This window comes from Lineus longissimus, chromosome 7 (assembly GCF_910592395.1).
Source record: "Lineus longissimus chromosome 7, tnLinLong1.2, whole genome shotgun sequence".
NCBI classification, from domain to species: Eukaryota; Metazoa; Nemertea; class Pilidiophora; order Heteronemertea; family Lineidae; genus Lineus; species Lineus longissimus.
The window spans coordinates 3,980,108-4,002,551 of record NC_088314.1 but is presented as its reverse complement, the minus strand read 5'-3'; the positions used below and the strand labels follow the sequence as shown (position 1 = coordinate 4,002,551).

General features: G+C 41.4%; 2 protein-coding genes across 5 annotated transcripts; one reads left to right on the top strand and one right to left on the bottom strand.

Moving 5' to 3' along the window:
* Positions 1-167: 167 nt before the first annotated feature.
* On the top strand, positions 168-14,635 carry LOC135491742 (uncharacterized). Of its 4 annotated transcripts, none has more exons than XM_064777851.1 (17): positions 168-296; positions 770-847; positions 1,149-1,343; positions 1,625-3,188; positions 6,319-6,515; positions 6,836-6,880; positions 7,257-7,400; positions 8,133-8,225; positions 8,429-8,569; positions 8,769-8,829; positions 9,041-9,189; positions 9,405-9,485; positions 9,605-9,797; positions 10,072-10,330; positions 10,579-10,725; positions 10,935-11,034; positions 11,303-14,635. In XM_064777851.1, the coding sequence occupies exons 2-17, from the start codon at positions 770-772 to the stop codon at positions 11,447-11,449; spliced, it is 3,594 nt and encodes a 1,197-aa protein (XP_064633921.1). In that variant the 5' UTR covers positions 168-296; the 3' UTR covers positions 11,450-14,635. The 4 variants fall into 4 exon arrangements, with proteins under 4 accessions (XP_064633921.1, XP_064633923.1, XP_064633922.1 ...); XM_064777853.1 differs by having other exon boundaries at positions 770-889; positions 1,625-1,832; XM_064777852.1 differs by having other exon boundaries at positions 770-889; positions 1,625-1,943.
* Positions 14,636-14,721: 86 nt separating this feature from the next.
* LOC135491744 (chymotrypsin-like protease CTRL-1) lies at positions 14,722-18,184 on the bottom strand. The gene is made up of 8 exons (XM_064777854.1): positions 18,052-18,184; positions 17,804-17,923; positions 17,305-17,496; positions 16,807-16,987; positions 16,294-16,393; positions 15,709-15,880; positions 15,321-15,457; positions 14,722-14,953 (listed from the first exon to the last, which is right to left on the bottom strand). Exons 1-8 carry the CDS (start codon positions 18,125-18,127, stop codon positions 14,786-14,788), a joined length of 1,146 nt encoding a protein of 381 aa, XP_064633924.1. The 5' UTR covers positions 18,128-18,184; the 3' UTR covers positions 14,722-14,785.
* Between the last annotated feature and the right edge of the window lie 4,260 nt (positions 18,185-22,444).

The window sequence follows — 22,444 nt, the reverse complement described above, 5'->3', positions numbered from 1 at the left end:
GATACTTAATTCGAAATGCCAGTATTATGATTATTTTGAGTCATTATTTTACTTTTACCCTTTCTTCAGCCTCAACTCCAGGAATTCTTAATTTGTATATCTACGTGTATCGTTACTGTACAAATGTACCACTGAAAGGATCCCTGCAGGTGAGAGTGTGTAAACACTCGGAAACTGCCCTCGGAGGAGGTTTTTGCCCTGTCTCATAAAAACTCCCTATTTCGTCGTTTTCTGTGAATGTGATCTTTAAATAGCCACTATGTTTGTAGAGTGTAGTAACTGACAGACCACCAAAGGTACAGTTTGGTGCAAATTAATTGAATCTTAATGGCTTAATCAACGGCCAAAGTTGAGGATATGAGTGCTGTCAGTGCAATGTATCTGTTAATGTATTGTAACAACATTGTGCTATGCATTGTAGGCCCTACAGCCTACAGGGTGACCGTGTAAAAAACCACTGGCATTTGTCGAGAAGGGACCATCTTTCCGTTTACGCTACCACCCATATTCTTGGTGGTGGTGGTGTACCGCCCTGTCAGTGTCAATCTTAACTCCTAGTTGGCATGAAGTCTGAAGATGATCAGATATTTGATGAGATATAGATAGCAATATTTATTAACTTCAATCAAAGGCTATGCCCGAATGCTGCGTCGATGCGCACTAGAGTAGAGGATGAAGTTGAATTGAAGGGTCATTAGCTAGTGACATGTGACATCAGGTTTGATGATACATGTAATATAGTGATTGGTGATTCTTTGATTTATTGCAGATGAGCTGTGATACTGAAAAGATGATATCCTGCAGCGAAGAGGAGTTTGACAGAGCCCTTCAGGAGATTAACATGAAGGTGATTAGATTATACAGTCTCAGCTTGGTCTCAAATGTCTGGGTCAGCAGAATTTTTTTTCTTTTTCACCACGACATAATTGACTAATGATTGGACAACTGAGAATGCTTCAAATAAAGGATGGTTTTCAACAGATGAAGTACACATAACATATATGCAGCAAGATCATATTTTTGTTGTATTGATCTAAAGCGAGACAATAATAAGTACAATACAGTCAGTGATGCATGAATTTGAGATCTTTAGATAACAGAATCATTGGTATTAGAAATCGGGTTAAAAGTTGTTTTATTCTCATCAGGAACTAGTGTTGATCATCTCCAAGCTGCAGGCTGCCATGATAGCTGAACAACAACACTTCTCCACTATCCACAACCAGATTGAAAAACTTCCCAATAAGTCTGGTGCTGAGCATGCTGCCCTATCGGAGCAGTTAGTCAAGTCTCAGGAGAAGATTGGCCAACTTATGCAGAGGAACATGAAATGTTTTAATGCTGTAAGTCCAGAATGCTGTAGCTTCTAATTCTTTCAAGATAATTGAATAAATTCATTCAGTTGCCGAGTTGGTTAATTTCTTCCCTAGCTTCTAACTTTGTTATGTTACTCTGGCGATCATCAATAGCATCATAATAGTATACTATAATCCACCGACACTGATTTTGGAGCTTTCATTGAACAGTGGTAACTTCATCTGTCAGAAACGTCATGGGCCTCACACAACTGAAATTGAAAAGAAACTTCCCTAATTCCAATAGAAACATGCATTTGTTTTTTCAGAAAACTGCAACAGAAAAAGCAAGCAAATCTGTGATGGACAAAAGTGCTATTCATTCCAAAGTGCCGGAGTCGGGCCCAGCCAAACCACCTGTAATGATTGCTTCTGCTAAAATGGAAGACCCTCACCCCAAGAAGCAAGGACCTCAACCTAAAGTTAATGCTACACAAGTCCCAGTTACTGTTGTCCCAAACGACACCAGGAATGGCAGTAAGACCCCAAGAAGCATTTTAAAGAAATCTTCGCCTAGCACAGTAGATGCCAGTAGTAGTAGTAATAGCATGAGCACGGACAAGATGAGTGTAGTACAAACCCTGAAAGGTAGTCCACCTTCGAGTCATGAAATTAAAGCAACCCCACCAGTGATAAGCTTCCCACCAAATGCGACCAAATCTTCCAACATGAAGTCCCCCACCCTTAAAAAGAATGCTAATGTCAGTTTTGAGAATGATGCATTGGACTTTGTAAATGGCAAACCTGCACCACCTCTTACAACCCCCTCAAATAAGCCGAATGTCCCTATCATTGGTGTCTCCGATGCACGAATCTCCCCAACCATTCCCTTTACAAATATTGATGATTTTGATATCAGCGATGACGATGAAGTGGCGCCTGTGCTCCCTGCTTCTCCTCCCCCTGTGACACGTTCCTCCGCTGCAACTGTTGTGCGAGCTCCCTCTGCCCCTCCTCAACCCAAATCTGAATTGTCCCCTTCTCATGCTGCCTCAGTGAAACCTCAACCCAATTCAAAATCGACCACTGGATCAGAATCTCAACTACCTGGGAGAAATTCAGATTCTTCTCCAGCAGGTATAGCAGTAGCTTCTCAAAATTTGTCTAAAACCATTGGCCCTACTGTTGGTAATTCTGCAGATAGAGACATGGAGCTTGTTTCTTGCCCTGTGTCTAATGTAGCTGGAAAGAGCAGTAAAATGGTGTCTGTTGTTCCCCGGAAGAAGTCAACAAATGGAACAACCACAGAAACATCTAAATCCCTGCCGGCAGTGGCGTCGGTTGTTCTACAACAAACTATTGACCCAATCACGGGTCAGCCAATCACTCTGCAAGATGATTCTCCCGATGATTCAGTTGAGCCTGTTCAGAGAAGAAGGGTGATGTTTGAAACTCACAGCGTCAGCGCGTCAAGTTGTTTACCAGACAGAAAGACTGTGACTGTACGTCCAAACTCCCTCCCGCCTCCACCCAATTCAAGCGAACCAGCAAAGGGTAAACTGGGTACAGTTGGTGCGGCTTCATCTCCATCACAGAACGGATCAAGTTCCAGTGTTATGCAAGGCAAAATGGTGTCAGTCATCCCACGGAAAAAGAACGAGGTCAAAAAGACTTTATCAGCTCCTATTGCTTCTGGTGCTTCAGTAGTGCTTCAGAATGGTGCGAGCTTGACACATGGTCACTCTGAGAAGACCTTGTCGAAAACTAACCAAGGTGGCCGGATTGTGACGGTCGGTCGGGTGAGTGGCCACTATGCTGTTGACGTCTCAGCTGAAGATATGATGAGGGATGAGAGGGAGATGGATTATGCTATTGGGAGTGTGACAGTAAAAGGTATGTGGAGTGTTTCTTTTGAGGAGAATGGTTCCATTATTGCAATGCTTGGAAATAAAATAACAGGTTGTAAGATTGTTACAACATAACACCTATCTGTTAAATGTACATCATTTTCGCTCAACACTTGATTGTAATAATGGGACCCACCCATACCTGTGGTATTGTAATGTTAGCCACCCAGTAACATCAACATCCTTGTTGTTGTGAATCTGTCTCGTCCATTCTAACGCTCTGTTGTCATTCTTAGAAATAATGAATTGTAAAAAAATCACTGCAATATTTTTTTCGAAGTCCTGATCAACTTCTTTTTAGATATGAAACAGTGGTAGTATATGCCCATTGCAGATCCTCTTCCATTCATGTCCTTAACCCACCTTCAAATATGTCTTGACTGCATGTAATCCTGCTCCAAAAATCCACAATCCCAAGAATAAAAATACCAGTTCTGCATGTTCAATATGTATTCTCTCATACTACTGTTAACCGCTGGCATTGATGCTCGACCCTGTTGGAGTGTTAAGCGTCATGCAATTTTATTGCTGCGACCTGCGTTGCAACCATGACAACGTGACAAGTGGTTGGAAAGCGGCTGTCGATTGATTAAATTTGTTATCACTTGTCATGTGTTTTAGTTGCCTTTGCACCCCAGATTGTAATCATCTTTGCGTCTTTGATTGTACTCATGATTAAAGTTTGGGTTTGACTAGGTGGAGCCACCATTGCAAAAAGGTACTTTGTCATTCCTTGACCTGTGGAAATTTTTTTCGATTTAATAGCTTGGTTATCCACTACATTACATCTTGGTTAATTTAAAAGGTCAACCTTTATTGGTTAATAGTTGTTGCTTGGAGTATTAAGTGTGAGCGAATTCTCTGATCCACGACAGAACTATATCGGTTGAAGGTTCACTGCAGAACCTTCAGCTATTGATGTTTGAAATTCCCTTGACGGAAGTTAATTATGCTTCAAAGGCCAAAGCAAATTTTGTGTAATATTATTCACAATGCCTTTTTCGTTGAAAGTTTTGAACATTTTGGTTCAGCAGATAAAATGAAGACATTTCTCTGATAATTCACTGGGCCAAATTCGAACATTCATTCAAAGAAAACGTCCACTCAACAAGTGGTTACAAGGAACATGTATTTGACTTAGTTGGTCTTCTTGTGACAACAGTTGACAGTCAGCTGGATATCTTCGTGTGTTTACCGATACCAGTACTCCGATCAGAATTGAATCCTTATGAGTGTGTTTTAATGGCCATGCAGTCAATGCCAGTAGACTGTTCGAATTGTTCAATAAGAAATCTTAATTGAAAGCCACAAAAATCCATTTGTCATTATATCATTTTTGTCCTGATCCCTCTTTTCTGGCGCACCAGGTAGGACTAAGCCTGCATTTATGTGAGGGATAGGGAAAGCTTGTCCTTTGGCATGATGCTCACTGCCTCCGTGTGTCATCCCCTCTTGCTCTAGCCGCAGAGTAAACTGTAGACTGCTGCCTCAAGCAATGTGGGACTGGCCTCCACCGTACAAATCCAAACTTCATGTGATGTCACATATATCTTTTATCATTACTGGCCTCCAAAGCTTGCCGCCTGTGGAGAGCCTGGATGTTAATCCCTTAAGCTGGTTTAGCGCTGGATTATCAATTTGAGATGCGGGTGTAGACTGCCGCCTCCAATTCCAGTATGCCCTGTTGTTGGTAGCATATCATCTGGTGTGTGTGTTTGTCATCTGCTTTGAATTCCCCTGAGTTACAATTGAAGAAACTAAGGCAAGAGGTAAATGTTCCATCATTCAATGGCTAAATTGTGGTGAATTTTATGTACATTGTGATAGTACTATATGATCACTGTCTGTTCATAGAGGGAAAAAGTACTTTCTTCGTTGACTTCTTAATGGGATTCTTTTAGTTGTCCCAATTGGTAAGTTGTCCTGTCTAGATAGATAGGTCTCATAACATGAGTAACAACAGTCTTCACTGATCAATGTCTTACCAGTATCTCACTGTACTAGTATCAGTACACTTTGACTTTAAAAATGTAAGTAGTGGATCCATGCAAATTACATTTTGCCAAACAATAGATTAGCACTTTTCCTGAGTCTTTTGTTTAGTGCATGCCTAATTAGTCCTACTGCACAAACTGTTCAAGGGGTTAGTAATTTACTGGATCATTAGACGTGCTCTTAAAATTGATCCAAGCACTATTTAAAGTCTTGTACATGCTGACTGGCAGTTTAAACAAACAAGGTCTTTACACAGCATAGGGTTCCTAAAATAAACACGGCCTCAAGCACTGAGACTTTGAAGGCCATTGGCTTTAGTTGTTTTCACCATGTCGGCCTGCAAGTCAGAACTGAAGAATCTCCATCTTAATGTATCTGTCTCGACATCAAGAATTAACGTCACAGACGCCAGAGCTGGGAAAGTACGGGTCATTTCAAGACAGGGAAGCAGTGAGAGTGAACTGAAAAATGATAAAAGTGATTCCAAGGAGGTTTTAACCCTTCCTGCCAAGTCGGAGACACAGTTGAAAAATGTGAGGGATTTACGTTCAAATTTTGAGAAACCAGTTGGAGTAAATGGGAAAGCGTCTAAGTGCTCTAGTGTGAAGACATTTACATTGAGAAGTATCAAAAGTGGGGATCAGGCAAGTTCTTTGGGAAAACCATCCGAAATTGAGAAAGTGACTATTTTGAGGGATGGGGAACGGCTGCAGACTCTGAAGGGTAGAGATGCAGGTTTTTCTTCAGAAAAAGTGCTGGAAAGATTGGATAACTCCAGTGGGTATTCAGATAAACTGGTAAAGGGTGCGAGGTCATCTTGTTCTGTGCTGCAAGTAACACTGATAAATGGGAAGCAAAAAAATGATGGAGCACAAATGGGAACTGAAAAAGATTCGTGTTCTTCTGATGGTGAGTTGCTGAAAAATGTGGTAACAAGACTTTCCTGGTTTCATTCAATCATTTTCTGAAACTTTTATGCAGTTGGTGGCCAAGTGGTTGTAATCAATTGATTTTGTTATCATCCTGCATGTTCTGTCTATAGTTTAACTGTAGAATATCTACTTTGAATTTGAGAGTGTCTTGTCATTTCCCTTTATGAAGTTTCGACTTTCTTATTCTAGCAAAGTTCCAGACAGGAAAGATGGCGTCGTTCAAGAAGGATAAGAGTGATAATAACAACCTGAAGGGTAGTATTGATATTCCGGATGACAACGGTGTGACAGAGGCTGTATCAATGGCGGAATATCAGGGCCAGGATGCGAAAGATGTCGATGAGGAACTAGTCAAGGAGAGGACAACACTGCTGCATTGGGACCCGGTACGTCTGTATTAAATTTAGCTACATGTACAAAGCAATATTTCAATAGCTGTGAAAGCCAACATCAAGATAAGCAGCAGTTTAGCTAATCCGCTTACTCTTACAGGATTACATTTACTTGCTGTCAATGTTTTTTGACAAAGTAGGCTAGTAGCCCGAGGTCCTGTTCTTGGACATTGGCAGGCCTGCTATGGGAGGATGGAATCCATGTCCAGGCTGCAACAGACTACTGCCACAGTCACAGTCTTTCAGCCGAGAAGTATCTGATCATCGAAATATGTAATGTGTTTGATAGAAGTTGTGTTTTTGTATCTTTTTAGGTGAAGTTATTAGACGATCTCTATGAAATAAAGCAAGCAGAAGATGTAAGTTCTAATCCTCTTTCACAGTTGAAGGGTTGGGACCTCGCCATCGATTGATCCTAGCATGTGGGAGACTTAACAGTCAATGAAAACCTTTGGTGCATTCTAGTCAGTCCCCCTAGTCAAGAGGGGATTGTCTCGTGCCCTTGTACATGTACATGTTGCATGTCCAGTGCTCTGAGTCTTTAACCTTTTACCTGACAGTGACAATCAGTAACCAACAATGTCATAAACATTGTGTGTGAAAAACTGGTCATCTCTATCTGTTTGTCTCCCTGGGATAGCCAAGGGTGATGTTCCCAACTGGAGGGAGGGTGGATTACATCAAGGTCATGACATGCTGTAATGAAAAAAGTCAACATGTATATTTCTACTTCAGCATGCAGATGATCTTTCCAGCAGTTTTATCCAGATGGCTGGCTACATGGAAAAGCTGCCCATGAATAAGAAGAAAGCAACAATGCTAAAGACGTGGAAAAGACGCTACTTCAAAGCCAAGGATGGAAACTTATTTTACTACGATGTAAGTTACACCATTATTATCATAATCATTAAGGCGTACTGGCCCAGAATTTAGCCTTTTGGAAAGGAATGGTTATTTTGGCTTGAGAAGAACTCAGATAGAACTGGTCACTTTGACAGGCTGTCGACCTCAGTAATGCTATTTCAATCGTGACTCAGTGACCTGAGTTATCATATAGTGTACTGTACAACATTACTGTAGATTGTTTTGAAAAATAAGCGCTCTTTGCATCAGTTAGGTTGTAGTACAGACGGTTTTTGTGTCTGCGCCATTAAATTTGATAAATATTTCATGATATTTTAATGGCCTACAATAGTTAGACTTAAAGGTAGGTATTGAGTCTGTTTTGGACGTCTGTCACTCAAAATGTTCCCACTGCTACTGTTGTTATGCTGGCACATGTAATGTGGTGAGTTACATGTTCATTTTGTACATGTCAACAAGTCAGTGCTTGCAATGATGATGTCTTGTGCACATTTCCACAGACAACGAAATTTTCACATTTTATAGATTTTTGCATGATTAACAGACTTTTTGATTTTGATTGTCCATTTCAAGAAGCATTTGACTTGATTTCTGTTCAAATTGCTGTTATTCTAAGGCAGCAGGCATTATAGTCTAGACCAGCTAGAATTTTTTTTTTAGCTTTCGATTTGAAAATACTAGCCGCTGCTGTAATTTCCACCAATCCTAGCCACAACTGTAGTATACATTATCCATCTTGTTTTTCAGGGTAACCATAGTGACAAGCCGACTGGCTTCATCCAGTTGTTGGGTGGTTCGGTGGAGGATGCAGAGAACAGAATGATTGGAATAGATGATGGGGTAAGCTTGATGCATCAGTTCTTGCCAACGTGTTGGGTTGAGCAAGTGTCATCTCCCTGGCATTGTTGGTCAGATTGGTCATTCCCCTAGGTTGTCTATGGCAGCCCAATCTGGCCAAGGGCTAGCGCAAAAAAGATGTTGACAGTATTCTGCAACTGAATCAAAATTTGATGATACTCAGCAATGATCATATTCTCCTTCAGCGAGGACACTACTGCTTACTGAGATGTCCCACAGATCGGGAGCACCAGGACTGGATCGTTGCATTGAACTCGCAAGTCTCGGCCAGCCCTATGGCACTGTATGTGAAACCGTCGATCAATCCTAAGCCACACTTCAGAAAGGTAAGTCAAACGTCTGGCTCATCAGGCAAGAACTTTTCTCGCAGCAGTTCATGACTAGGAGTATTACTTCTTCTGGATGGAATGATGATCACTCCATGTACATACCTGAACACCACTACTTATCTATTCATACTGTACCGAAATCTAATGATATGCATCTTTCATTGTGTACAAGCCTCTCTGTCATCTTTTCTTTCAGAAAGTTGTGATCATCGACATTGGTGGTGCATCTGTCAGAGGCGGTGTCATAGGCATGGAGCGTAAGTAACTCGAAAACCCATTTTAATTATCTAATTATCTACAGAAACAAAACCAGGTCAGCAAGCATTTCAAGTCAAAGATCAGGAGAACGTAGAGAAGTTCGAACCAAGGGCCCTTATCATCAGGCATAACTAGTAACTGTATATCCTTGTACGCGATTTGAATCACCCTGTGTATATCAAGAATTATCTAAAACCATCTCCTTTTCAGCTTCCCTTCCTCAAGTGTTCTTCCCCTGTGTGGTTGCTATCAACAAAACAACTGGCGAGAAGGTCTTTGGTTTTGATGCCTTCAAACCGGAGATTCGAAGTCAGTCGAACTTGATATTCCCTCTGCGCAAGTCTGCACATGTTGACAAGGTGAGGAATGGATCATGTGACCCCAAAAACTATTGGCTAGGTCTCCACAGAATAGAAGCACTCTTTGGTATCAAGAACAAAGCACCGTCATGACCGTACCTTAAACGTTCACTGATGGGTATAATCCATAGTCTGTTACAACTGTGGGGATTGAACTTACTGGGGTAAGATAGTCCAGATGAACGTTGAGCTGAACTCATGTTTTCTTGTTGTAGGTGAATCTGGATAAAGACATTCTTCCAGGACTGCTGAAAAAAGTCTTCAATGAGCTGAAGCGACACCCGACTATGTATCATGTAAGTTTCTGCTACGACAAACCATTTTCATATCACTTCAGGGAGTCAATCGTAGCAAGTTAGGAAATTACCAAGGGTACGAGAGTCCATGACCTCACTTAAATCTTGTCTCTTTTCAGCTAATCTTGAGCACTCCTCACACCCTAAGCGCCAAGACGCTGTCGAATCTGATGGACAGTATGCTAGAGGAGTTCCAGGTGAAAGCTCTCAGCATGGTCTACCAGCCGATCATGGCGCTCTACTCCTACAGCGCCACGTCAGGAGTAGTCGTGGACATTGGTGAACGATGTGATGTTGTGCCTGTTATTGATGGTAAGACTAAAACACAGCATTCCCGAAATCCTTTCTCTTGCCAGTACTAAGAAATTGATTCTGACGGTTTTCCGTTGGGGAGTCTTTTGCCTTGACCCCTGGCCTACGGAACTCTCTCCCCGACTTCATGACAAACGTTAAAAACCCAGCCAGTTTTGTAAACAGTATCTCAAGCCCGGGCTCTTCAACAGAATGCTTTGAAAGCACTCAGTGAGGATGGGTGCAGAAAAGGGCTGATTGAAACTATTATCCATATCATGTGTCCACATTTCAGGATTCCTTATGACTGCGGGTATAAGTCGACAACCCTATGGTGCTGTAGCTATCACGGAGTTGCTCAATCAAAACTTAGCCGAGCACAAGTTCCGCTTCCACACCGACGTTGAGAAGTTGTTTACTCGACTTGTCCTAGAGAGGGCGTGCTATGTTAGTCAGAATTTCAATGAGGACAATGAGAAGTGCATCAGGGACAGGGAACCGTTCACTCATCATATTGATGTCGGCAAGTACAACCTGCCTGAAGACACTTTCACGTGAGTATTCGTAGGAAATCTCTGTTCGGATCTCCTCACAAAAGATCAGGTGTCTTCTTCATACTGCATAGCGATAACTTAGCATTCTGTCTCGTTCATAGCGTATACCATATAGCGTTGGCTGGAGACCAAGTGGAGTTCAGTTCCGCTTGTGACCACGAGATGGCGATGGGTTGTTGTCAAATGCTTCAGATTTCATTCAGCATCTCAAACATTGCCAGCACTGAAAGGGTTTAACTTTTTTACAGCGAGCTGACCTGTGACAGTGGGCGGTTCCGGGCTGCTGAAGGGTTGTTTGATACGGAGCTCTATGGGCAGGACACTCCCTTCTTACATAAAGCGATACACAAAGCAATCCAGGACTGCCCTATGGATTCACGAAGGGAAATGTGCAGGTATGGGCAATTTTAAGTAGACTTCTGTCAAAAAACGCTTCTGCGTTCAGTGACCTACATGTTCATATACATATACATGTACATGTAGGTCAGTGGATGTGCATCACTGCAATGATTCACAGTGATCATCTCCAACCATTCCGAGCTTCTTTTCCTTGTTGAGCTAAACAATGAAAGACATGAAAATCAATGTTCCGGTCTTGTTTCAGGAGTATCTACTTAAGTGGAGGGACCACGATGCTTCCTGGATTTGCTGAGCGACTGAAAACTCTAATGGAAACTCTGGTGCCCAAGTCATGTGTTGTTGAGGTATGTGATACTGTGTGAATATCTGTTTGCTCTGATATTGTTGTAAATGGAAGGGTAGGCATTGGTGTAGACTACCTTGTCAATACACAAGCTTAATGTTTGAGATTGATGGTTGCTCTTTCTGACGCTGCCGGTGAATTCTGTAGGTTTCAACACCCTGTCAAGACACCAGAATTGTCCTCTCCTTCAGTTCAGGGAACCTTCGTCAACTCTACGAGATTTAAACTTGTATTAACTTATCCTCACATGTTTTGTGTTTTCTTGACAGGTTCATGCCTCTCCCCACCGCTATCACGCAGCCTATATTGGTGCTTGTATCCAGGCTGGTCTGGATGGATTCGAACAATCTTGCATTACTCTAAAAGAATGGAAAAACAATCCACAAGACTGTTTGAGGAGACTGCAGTCATTTTGAAGAACCTGTAACATTCTTCAATCTTTTGGACGTGGTATGTTTTCCAAAACATGCTACTGATGTGATTTTGAAGTATTGTGAGACGTGACTCTGAACAATCGTGAATTCTGTTTGGCATTTTGAAAGGAAATGGGGCCTTGGTTGTGTGCTCAGTGATGTCCAGTTCAAGCTGGCTGTATTTGCCAGTCAGTGAATATGGGTTCTAGCATTGACAAAGCCTTGTTTCATTGACCAAAAGAGGAATTAGTTTGGGATCGTATGTTACACATCATTTTTTAATAGCAAGTGCATGTCAGTGCATATATCCCACCAAAATTATCAGAACATACACAAACTATTGAGTGAACATGATCATTTCAATTGATTTTATCAGCATTCTGTTATATTTATTAATAAATTTCTATTTTAACTGCTGATGATTTAAGGAAGTTTTAGGTCTTTTGTTTTGCAGGCTGGCAAGTGATTTACCTTTGAGTTATTTATTTATATTCATATACAATCATTTTGATCTTTGATGTGAGAAACTTGTAAGTTGATTGTATTGAGCAGAAAGTGTGAGATTTTGACAAACGTTGTGATGACAGATTGGTGCCTAAATACAGATGGCTTGAATTCGGCTAACAGGCAATACAAAGTATGAGACTCAGAAATAATCACCAAAAAAAAAAATATTTGACTAAAAAAATTGGATACATATTTGACTGCTACATAAAGGGAGATTATAGGAAAGAGCTACTTGTAATTGGTAGCTCATATGCCCAGTTAGAGAACTGGAACTGGTTTCACAGAGAAATGTTTCTCCTACAAGCATGAATAGTACATTTTGATAGTAGAAGCACCTGCCAGCAACTTCACCTGGCCCACTGGGTCCTGCCTATAGTCTCCCTTTAACTTTGTATGATAAAAATTGTTTCCTTTCAGTTGGTGCTTGTCATAAGTTGTGCACATTGATCATCCCCCAAGTAGCACTGTGTATAGTAGGTATGCGACCTATATTTACGAGTACATGTGTATATTGAAATGTGAATGTTACATGGCTATTGCCTTCAGTGAAAAGTCTTAATGCTTGGTGGCTGTGCGCACTCAATGGACATCAAATACAACTTCGCAGTACACAGTGGAATGTTTTCTGATTGCAATTAGAGCTCCTGGTGTAAGTTTTGCTGCTAATCGTGACAGTCCATGAAGCTGTTAAATTTGTGATTGAATATATGTGAAATTACATGTTTTCATGGTGTTAGGTTGTAACTCATGCAATAATTCTTAATCCTGCCAAAACTCCAAGCCAAAATTCTATATCTTCAATCATTCTGTAAGTGATGGCTCTTTTAGCATTGTAATGGAAATTTTTATCCCCGCACACTGTTGTCTTGTCTTCCATGTGCATGTATGTGCTGCTCCCTATGTGTTTTCATGTGTAATGGATAATGATGTATGAGAGAGACCAACTCTCTCATAACCATACCAAAACTCATCATCATTTATTATCCACTTTTCCACTGATATCACTTCATGACTTATGTCTGTTACATTCCTGAGGATTTAGCTACAAATCATCTAGTCCAAAACCTATAGCAATTCTATTAATACTAGAAAGTGTAGATTAGAAATTTAAACTTGTATACTTGGTACTTTAGTTGATACTGCACATTCCAACACTTGAATCATGCTCATGTCGGTTCACCTTGTTATCTATTCCAGCCCATACTCTGCAGTCCTTTAGAACTGTAACTATGCACATTCCAATAACTTTAGAGGAGACCTGTCCAGGATATTGGCAGGCCAGCACTTCCATTATATAGTTCCTTTGTAGAAAATGCTAACAATATCCATCAGATCTGAAAATGTGGACAAACAGTAGAATGTTTCTGTTCATTTTTGATACATCAGTTCTTTTACAACTGCCCTCTTTTCAGAGCCTGGGTGTAGTGCTGGTCGACCATTGTATAGACACACTCCTTACCGCTTCAGTGTATTGTCAATACCACAATGTACATTGTATGCAGTGTACATGTACTTTAAAGTGCAGACACAAAAAACATGCTTTTATTTCAGCACATTCCATTCAATCTTAAAGCTTATCTATTTATTATTCCAAATATATTTCATGTGTAAATTGTTTTTTCCGGTTATCTTATATCAAAATGTAGGAAATTGCCTTGATTTAACCAGTGCTACTTAATTTGTACACATCTATATATTACTGTAAATGCTACATGAAAGTTACAAATGTAGTATGTTAGGCATAATAGTGGTCCTACCATTAGATCATACATGTATTCTACTCAATCCTATATCCTGTCAATTAACACTAAGATTCACATGGGGCACAGACTTATGGATGCATAGTCCAGATCATACGATGCAGGACAGGACGGGAAATTAAGTCTGTGAGGTTGTGCCTCGGTGCCCTGGTAAAGTTATACTCTAGATATAATACTTCTTTAGCTGTTTGCTATTTTCTCTAATTTTCAGTCATTATACTGCCAAAACAATTTGATTAGCTTTAGATTTTATACATAATTACATTTTAGATGAGAAGAGTAATTAGTCATATTTATGTTGAGCCTAAGCATGTTTATAAGTAATTTATTCATTTCGAGATTTTGTCTTTGAATTCTGTGTCTTGTCTTTATTTGTGACTCTTATTTATTTCTGTGGCTTCTGTAAGTTCATGTATATGTAAATCTGTCATCTGTATGTAGGGCGGTTGATGGGTCATGATACATGTAAATGTAGTGTCTTTTCAGAAATACTATTTCAAATGGATTGTCCATGAACACTAATGTGTTCCATAATCCAAGCATATCAGCAAGAACAAGGGATAAAGGGCATTTTGCTTATGAATAAAGAAATGTGGCCATTCGATGGCACTAACACAGCATTGTTTTCTGTGTAAGTGTTTTGGAGAGATGCCCCAGGTCAAATTCAGGAGATTAGGATTAGGAGACATATTAGTTTTCATGGACAGAATTTCAAGTGAACTTGTTCTTTAAAGGTCATGAAAGATGTACCTCAATTGATTTAATCATTTTGGCCCACCTGTTTCAAAAACTACTGACATTTCTTCAGAAATTTACGTTCATGTTTTAAGTTAAATGTTGAGATGTAAAATCTATTTTACTATGACACGTGATCTCATTCAGAAAAATAATATTGCTACACAATAAAGCACTTTAGACTGAGTATTTGTTGTTCTTTATCAGTGTTCTCAGTTGTAAATTCTGGTGCCACCTTTTAAACTGATCTGAAATCACAGAGACAAGATTCTCTATTTTAACGTTTTAATTACTACTCTTATCTGGCTGCATTTGTTTTCGTTGCTATGTCAAGTGATTAGCTGTATCGTGCTATCATTTGTTGAATCCATGGCAAGTAATGTGCCACTCGTGTGAAGACGCTTGAAGCTCCGTATTCCACGCATGAAGTGCTGCCCCACGACACCACGCCAACTTGGTAGAACTTCTGTTGTCGGCGGCAGACTAACGGACCTCCGGAATCGCCCTAAAAATAAGAAATTACAACTCAGAAAACGGAAGAAGTTCTGTCTGTTTCGGATAGTTATTGCGCGCATCAAATAGACCTGGCTGTTGAAGATTGAACCGGAAGTCTCTTGAATCCTTGTGAGGAGATGTTGACTAGCCCGACAATGTCAAGCGGCTTAATCACATCTTTCTTCAAGCTGAATTTCTAAGACTTCCTGTCTTACGGGCCAATAAGAACTTCTCTTTCATGCTTCCTACGTAGAGGCAGGCGCAGAGGAATGTTGCAGTGGTTTTGATAGGCCTGTACGACATGAATGGCGTCGGAGAAAATCACTCCCATAACGGTACTTCCAGAAAATTGTGAACGGTTACGTTTCTTCACCTACCACACATGCCCCAAAGGCGCTTTCCCCAAAACAAGCCATTCCCTCCTTGACATCGCCGATCCAGTACTTTCTGTTGCATTCGCTATTGCTGACCATGTTTGACTGGAGTTGCTGCAAGTAATTATTGTCTCCTGTACCTAGAATTCATAAAAATGTACAATATTACTGCGACACTCGGCACTCTTTTGGTATGGGTCATGGAATCGGACGATGTGCGTTTGTCTTAAGTTGCGTTGTCGCAAACTCGACGCCCTTCCATACATATCTCGACACGACATTAATAGTTCTGTGGCAGGCATTGTAGTTCTGTGGCAGGCAGTTGGCGTTGTAGTTTAGTTCAGAGGTCCGAGCCGTTTCACTCAATAGAGTCGGAGTATTTTCAACTTGCCTTTCGTTTCTCCCCAACCAGTAACCCAACAATCCTGATGGGACTCGAATTCGTCATACTCAGTGGCCAGGCAAACAGGCTTGACGTGGTCGTTGAACGTAACCGGTTTCACTAGTTTCAGTAACGCAATATCGTCAGGATCCTCTGGTGTGTTGCCGAGCCACTTCTCATGCTGAAGTCGAAATCGAATTAGAAAATGACTCAAAGGCGTTCAAAGCATCTGCTAATGCAGGAGTAGTACATGTAATGTCCAGAGTCTTCCCAATGAGAAATAATGGTTTCTGTATGCAACGATTTCAGTCTTGATGACGACCATCGAGTTTTTCCCAACGATGAACGTACATTGTATGAGCGTCTAACCACTCGGATGAAGTTTTTTCACGCGGTTTGACGCAAACCATAGGGCGATGATGGGAACCTTCGTTGATATTTGCCTCACTGCAGGCAGGCGATAGCTGGAACGAGGTAGGATCGGTTGATTGGGGACCCGGGGTTCAGGATCTTGAATGACTTCTAACCTGGGCTTCTAACCATGCGCCGTAGAAGGAGAAGTATAGTTGCCGTGTGCGGACATTTGACACTCACCACGATGATTTCAGCAATATAATGGTCGACCTCCGTGCCGTCCGAAAGATGAAGACGATGTTCCCCTACGCGAACTAAGTAATACAAGGGCGACCGTTGCCTGCAAAGAATTTAGATTATTTCAAATGGAGATCGGCAAGATGCCACAAGTGCACCCGATTATGGTGTTAAATTAAAGGGAGAACTTTGGCGTGGGATTAAGGTGGGCTGAGGATATACTGTGCCTACTCGCCATCACGCGCCGCCACATGTACATGCAGTGCGAAAAGGATTTCGCCAGTGTTGCGGGGCAGATTTGGTCTTGGCAAGAAGGGGACCAGCTGGTGTTTTCTCTTTATTGATCGATGCCACTTGCGCTGTCACGCTTTTTTTGTTTTGGCTGGATGTTTCCAGGGCTTTTTTCATTGACAGGCCACGATCGTATAACTTTATCAGACATTCCTAGTTCCTGTCTATAGTCTCCCGTAAAAGTGAGGCACTGGGCTGATGTGTGAAACGTATAGAGCTACTTACACCGGAAAGCAATGAGCTGCGGTGAGAATCCACTGCTTGTCGATGATGGTTCCGCCACATATGTGTTCATTGCCGGCGATCTGAATAGAGACCTGCCACGGCCAGGCCCCATGCTGCGCCTTTGTGCCTCCTACAACACGCCAGGAACCTGCCGGATTGATTGGAACCCCACATCCCGAAACTGAAATAGAGTCAATTGTGTTTAACGTTACTTTCAGGATTCGACGTTTCACAGTTGAATTCACATTTTGATTGGTGGCAAACGGACAGTCTCGCATTCATAAAGTCTCTTTCCACTATACGTAGGGCGTCATGATTAAGTATCAGACGAGCAAGATGGTATATAGTCTACCCATGGATTCATACTTGCTCTGGCATGTTATATATAGTAGAAAGGGACCGGGCGTAAACTGACCGTAGGCTACGTATAGTAATGCAGGCTGCTTTGAGCTCATTCCGTGCAATCCGTCAAATCCGCCGAATCCGTGGCTTGCTTACCAGATCCAATGTCAGTCCGAGGAGGCGTACCCTCGTTTCTCAGCTCTAGACAGCAGATATGAGATGGATTCTCCGGACAGAACGGCGCCCCAGGCGTAGACAAAAAGTTATCACATTTGTTTCTATCATTAGACATACAGGTACCACCGAAAAAGCTGGAGCATTCGTTGATAGACGGTTTTGGTGTGGTGTCTGAAATACAAAAATTATGGAAAACTTTTTTAAAACCTGTCAATCGATATTTCTGCGCTCCAAAACAATCAAGGAAAACACTCAACAAAAACCAAAGCACCGGGCAATTTTTCAAGGGGATGTTTTCCCCTTCTACACCGGAATAAGAGATAGGCCCTACAGATATCGTCAAAGAGAAGCACCCTTGTGATGGGCTTATTCTTGATGACAGTAGCATTTAACACTTCTCCTTTGACAACAAGATGGGAAATTATCACCCCATATGCTGCTTTTGAAAATGCCGTATATAAGTAAACGAAAATCTTACCTTGGCAGCAGACTTGTCCACTGGGGCAGTATGCTATTTCCCATTTGGTGTTTGTGCAGGGCGACGTATAGGACTGACATCGTCCATACCGCAAAATCTCACACAGAGGCGCCCGGTAACCTGAAAAAGCAAAAATAATCCATATCGGTGCGCCTCCACGTTTATTCGTTCTAATACATCTGAAGAAGGACGGCAGACGTAGAACCGACGCTGCTAACTGTACCCAACTAACTAGCTCTAACTATTACCTGTAGGGTCTGCTGCAGTGAGGGCGGTTACGCAAACGAGGAAACAGACAATACGTTGGCTCATCATTGCAGGCATGATGCGGTGTCCTCTCCTCCGTCTCAATTTACAGACAAATGAATGGTCTGTGCGGAAAAGCGGTCGTTTATGCAAGGGAAACACACCAGAAGGACTCAGCGAGTGATAACACAGAAAGACAGTTTCTTTTCCAAAAACTGATAAAATGTCCATAATCTATAGATGTGTGGCGTGGCGTTCTATTAGATATCTACTAATGGTTCTGTTACTCTTGATATGACTAATGTTCTGAAGGTGCAGTGACACCTTGATAAATTCATTGATTGGTTTCTTTACAATAGCGTGTACAGTTTCACTAAAATTCTTTCTTCGGTTTTCAGGACGACAGAGGTCATGGACATCATCAGGCAGCATGGAGCAAACTACCTGGACGTGTTTTTTGGTTGTGACATATCCAAGAGTGGTTTTGAATAGGAAGCTCCGTCACAACCAAGTGCATGAGCGGACAGCACGCGACACTGGATGGTCAACAACTGAAGCGCTTCCAAACAATGAGAGGAAACACTCGGAAAACGAAACGTTCAAAACGTTACAGCGGCCACTATGCCACTGATCCCTATAAATCATTCCAAGAGAGACCATTGCTGGGAGCCGAATCCGAGGTGCATGTAGGGCAGTTCCAATTGAGAGATTGTGGCAGTGGAGCCCGATTAAGTACACTTTTCACTCCATTTGACATGGCGCATATCATTTTGAAACAATTACCATACGCAAGTGGTTTGTTTTGCTGTTTGATTGCTAGCACGGTGCTGAAGCAGAAGTATGACCTCATTATGCAAATAAGCGCAAATTCTCGCGGGAGTGTTGGCGCGAGATGGCCAACTCCACCCTTGATGTAAAGTTTCTTTTGCTACCGTTTCTCTCTCACTTGGGTGATTTCGTTGCTAGTGGACAATACGGATTATCATAGAAATATAATTGGTATAATTGAGCGAAAATCAACTTATTAAGGATTATGGCCATAAACACGCATCGTTGTTACAGAGCCATTTTGAGAAAGTTTTATGACGTTTCGCGTTATTGTGCGATCATAAATCTATTGTTTCCTCTGCAAACCATGCAAAGGGAGGGGCTGGTTTAATTGAGGTTATTAAATGGTCCAATTAGGAGGGGATCAGTGTTTTGGGAGGTTATCATATTGGTCAGCTAATGAAGCTGTCTTCAAAACAGCTACATGTACATGTCTTTCAAAGCTTTAGTTTTCCATCATCAACGTATTGGAATAGGAATTCTCGCCTATTATGAGACTCAGCTCTCTGAAATCTCGGCGATTTGGAAATAGTCTGACCACAGACATTTTACCAACTTTATGACACAGCAGGGACAGTAACAAGGATTTACTTACAGTGTGGTCAATTATCAATATTACTTTATAGCTTGGGACAACGCACATTAGAGAAAATGATTCGCCGAGGGGATTCTTCCACCCGTCCAACTGCGGGTCCACGGAGCTGTATCGGAGTTATTTTTCTTCTCTTCAGACTGCTACACCGTTGTTTCGATAGAGTACTACCGGCAAATTTTCCTAATATATATCCAATCGATGACTAAATTTCCATCCAATGGATATATTGGATGTCCATTCGAGATTTCTCGAGTTCGATTCCGTGAGTTTTCTCCTTCAATATTTTCAGCGCTGAAATCAGCGCTCGGCAAGTCTTCGCCATGAGAAACGGAAATACGATTTAGACGGTCCACAAAGTCGCAAGCGCGGTTGCTGCCAACTGTTGACTTTTCCCATCTTTTCCTCATTGACAATAAGATTAAGAAGCTGCATCCCATTGTGCTCGCCGAGGCCATTGTGAAACTGGGACTGCAGATTACCGTACAAACGCGTGCGCGGAAATAGATTTGAAGAAATACGTGGCGGCGTTTAATAAATTTTTGCTAATTAGTTCTTAGTTCGATTAAAATCCTATCATCTGCTTTGACTGCGATAGGTGTCATTAGAATACCAACCACACAGCCCTGGTGAGAAAGAAAGGAAGAACATTGTGTGAAGGCGTACAATGATATGATATACATGATTGCCGGAAAAAGAGGATTTTAAGCATATTCTTGTGTTATGCAGGTATGTCAGTATCACTCGGCACGTTTTTGTACAATACTTTTTCGGATGATGCTTTTTCCGAAGTGAGTAAAATCATCATTGCTGATTTTGCCAAAACCAGATAGTTTTGAGGAGTAGTCCGTGAAGTCACGCGAAATAATGATGAAACACGGGATCCGTGGAAACCCAGTCCTCGACGACGGATCACCGACAAGAGAGATGAAATATCGTCAAACTGACCGTACGTTCACCCAGAATCACAAGCCATCAAAGATGAGCTATAAACTTGTCTATTTACATTGACACACTGCATTGGTTTTCATAAATCACCAGCGAGATGATCCGACTGGACAATGGTCAGATTACAATGGACGTGCGGTCAATCTACATGCAAACAATGTTTACTTCTTAAACCGCGAGTGGGTGAGGATAATTTGTGATCGCGTCCAGCTTCTTCGTGGGCTACAATTGTTGTCCGATGATAGAACTTAATTGCAATATTGTGACAGGCCATTAATTGGTTGGTTCATTTGTCCGAATTGTCTGAACTTCAAACTCCGAAATTGTGGTCTGTGGCCAGATCGTTTTGACTACGACTCTTCTTAAGGTTCTGGTCGACCTTGATACCGTTTCAGGAGCAGACATAGATTCATTGAGAGAACAGTAAGTAGCTCACGTCTCTCTTCTCTTGAAATTATAAAGTGCCATCATTTTCGATCGTCGCAAATCACCGCTATGAGTTTAGCTGGGTAACGGAAGATGTCGCTACCCTTAATCCTCCAGCCTCCAGGCTGCATCACTTGTGGCCGAATTATCTCAAGCAAACCTTTTGTTCTGTCACTTCATCCCGACTCTCAAGTGGTAAACGCATTGTCCCTAGAACAATTCGAACTTGACACCAACCCGCCTCTGCTAACCTAGAGGTGTAACATCAACCCGCGTCTCTGCATAAATCGCCTAAATCCTGTTGGAGACAATTTTCCACTTGGATGATGCTATAGTGATATGCTGTTGCCTGGCGAACCTAGGGTTTGTAAGGGCATGAGAGCTGTGACAACTGACACTGACACTAAAACAAGTATTCGCTGGAAATGTACATGTATAATATTTAGAGGCAAATACTATAGGGGAAAAGACTTCATACATACATTTGTGATGCGGATTTCCTACTTCGGGATTGGCAACAAGACTGAAGAATACCTCCCATCGCATACATCAGCCCGCAATCATCAACATTGCACCTTTGTTTCCACATTTTAGATGTTATCAGCCACCCATTTGTCACCCAAAATTTAACCAAAATATAATTACATTTGAAATAAATATTCTGGAGAAACAATACATTATTCGTTATCTTTCAGAAATAACAATACATAATGATAACCGCGGCCGGCCCAACTCGCGTAATTGCTTTTATTGACTCAAAGCGAGGACTCTGGTGTTTTTCACAGCGAAACCGACGCGTGGTTACTAGGGAGAACATAAGAGGGCCCATCACTTGCCTATTGTCATCCAACGGCTGTCGTCAGGAAACTCCTTGTTTTAAAATATCACCAAGTGTAACAACTGTTCTTTTATCCCGACTAATTCCTACGACTAGTATTATTTCAAATGCGACTTTTATCAGTTTGATTACAGGGGAGAATTAATTAGGTAAGGTTCAAGCCTTTGGTGATTGGCGTATAGTTTCATTGCCGTACGACCCTTAATTTGGCCAATAGTTTTGTAAAGTAATTGTGTTTTCCCTGACTGACGGTTTTTATCACCAAATGCATATTCATTTTACTTACATTTATATACACGAAGTGGTTAAAAATGTATAAAAATTCAATGAATCGAATATACGTATATACATACTAGGCCATTAAAATCACAAACACAACAATGAAAAATCGATGGATTCATTTAGATTTTGTATTCAAACCTTCCCAACACTATAAACTAATACATCCCTCGTATTATTCGGGGAATATATCAAAGTTATGTCGAATTCACTGACGTTTACTGAGCATTCGCTATCTCTTGCATAGCTGATTACACCCGGTAACAGTAACTTTGACTCACGATAGAGATATCCAAAAGAGATAAGCGCCAGTGTTGAATCATCAATGTGAAAGAAGGCACATCATTTCATTGGTTGGCGTCGGCATCCGTCGCTGATGACATCACTGAAGGCACCGTTCTTCCTGGGAACTGTCATTGCTATAAAACGGTATAAAACAGTACTTTACACGTCCCAAATTGAAACCTGCACAGAAACTGTTGGC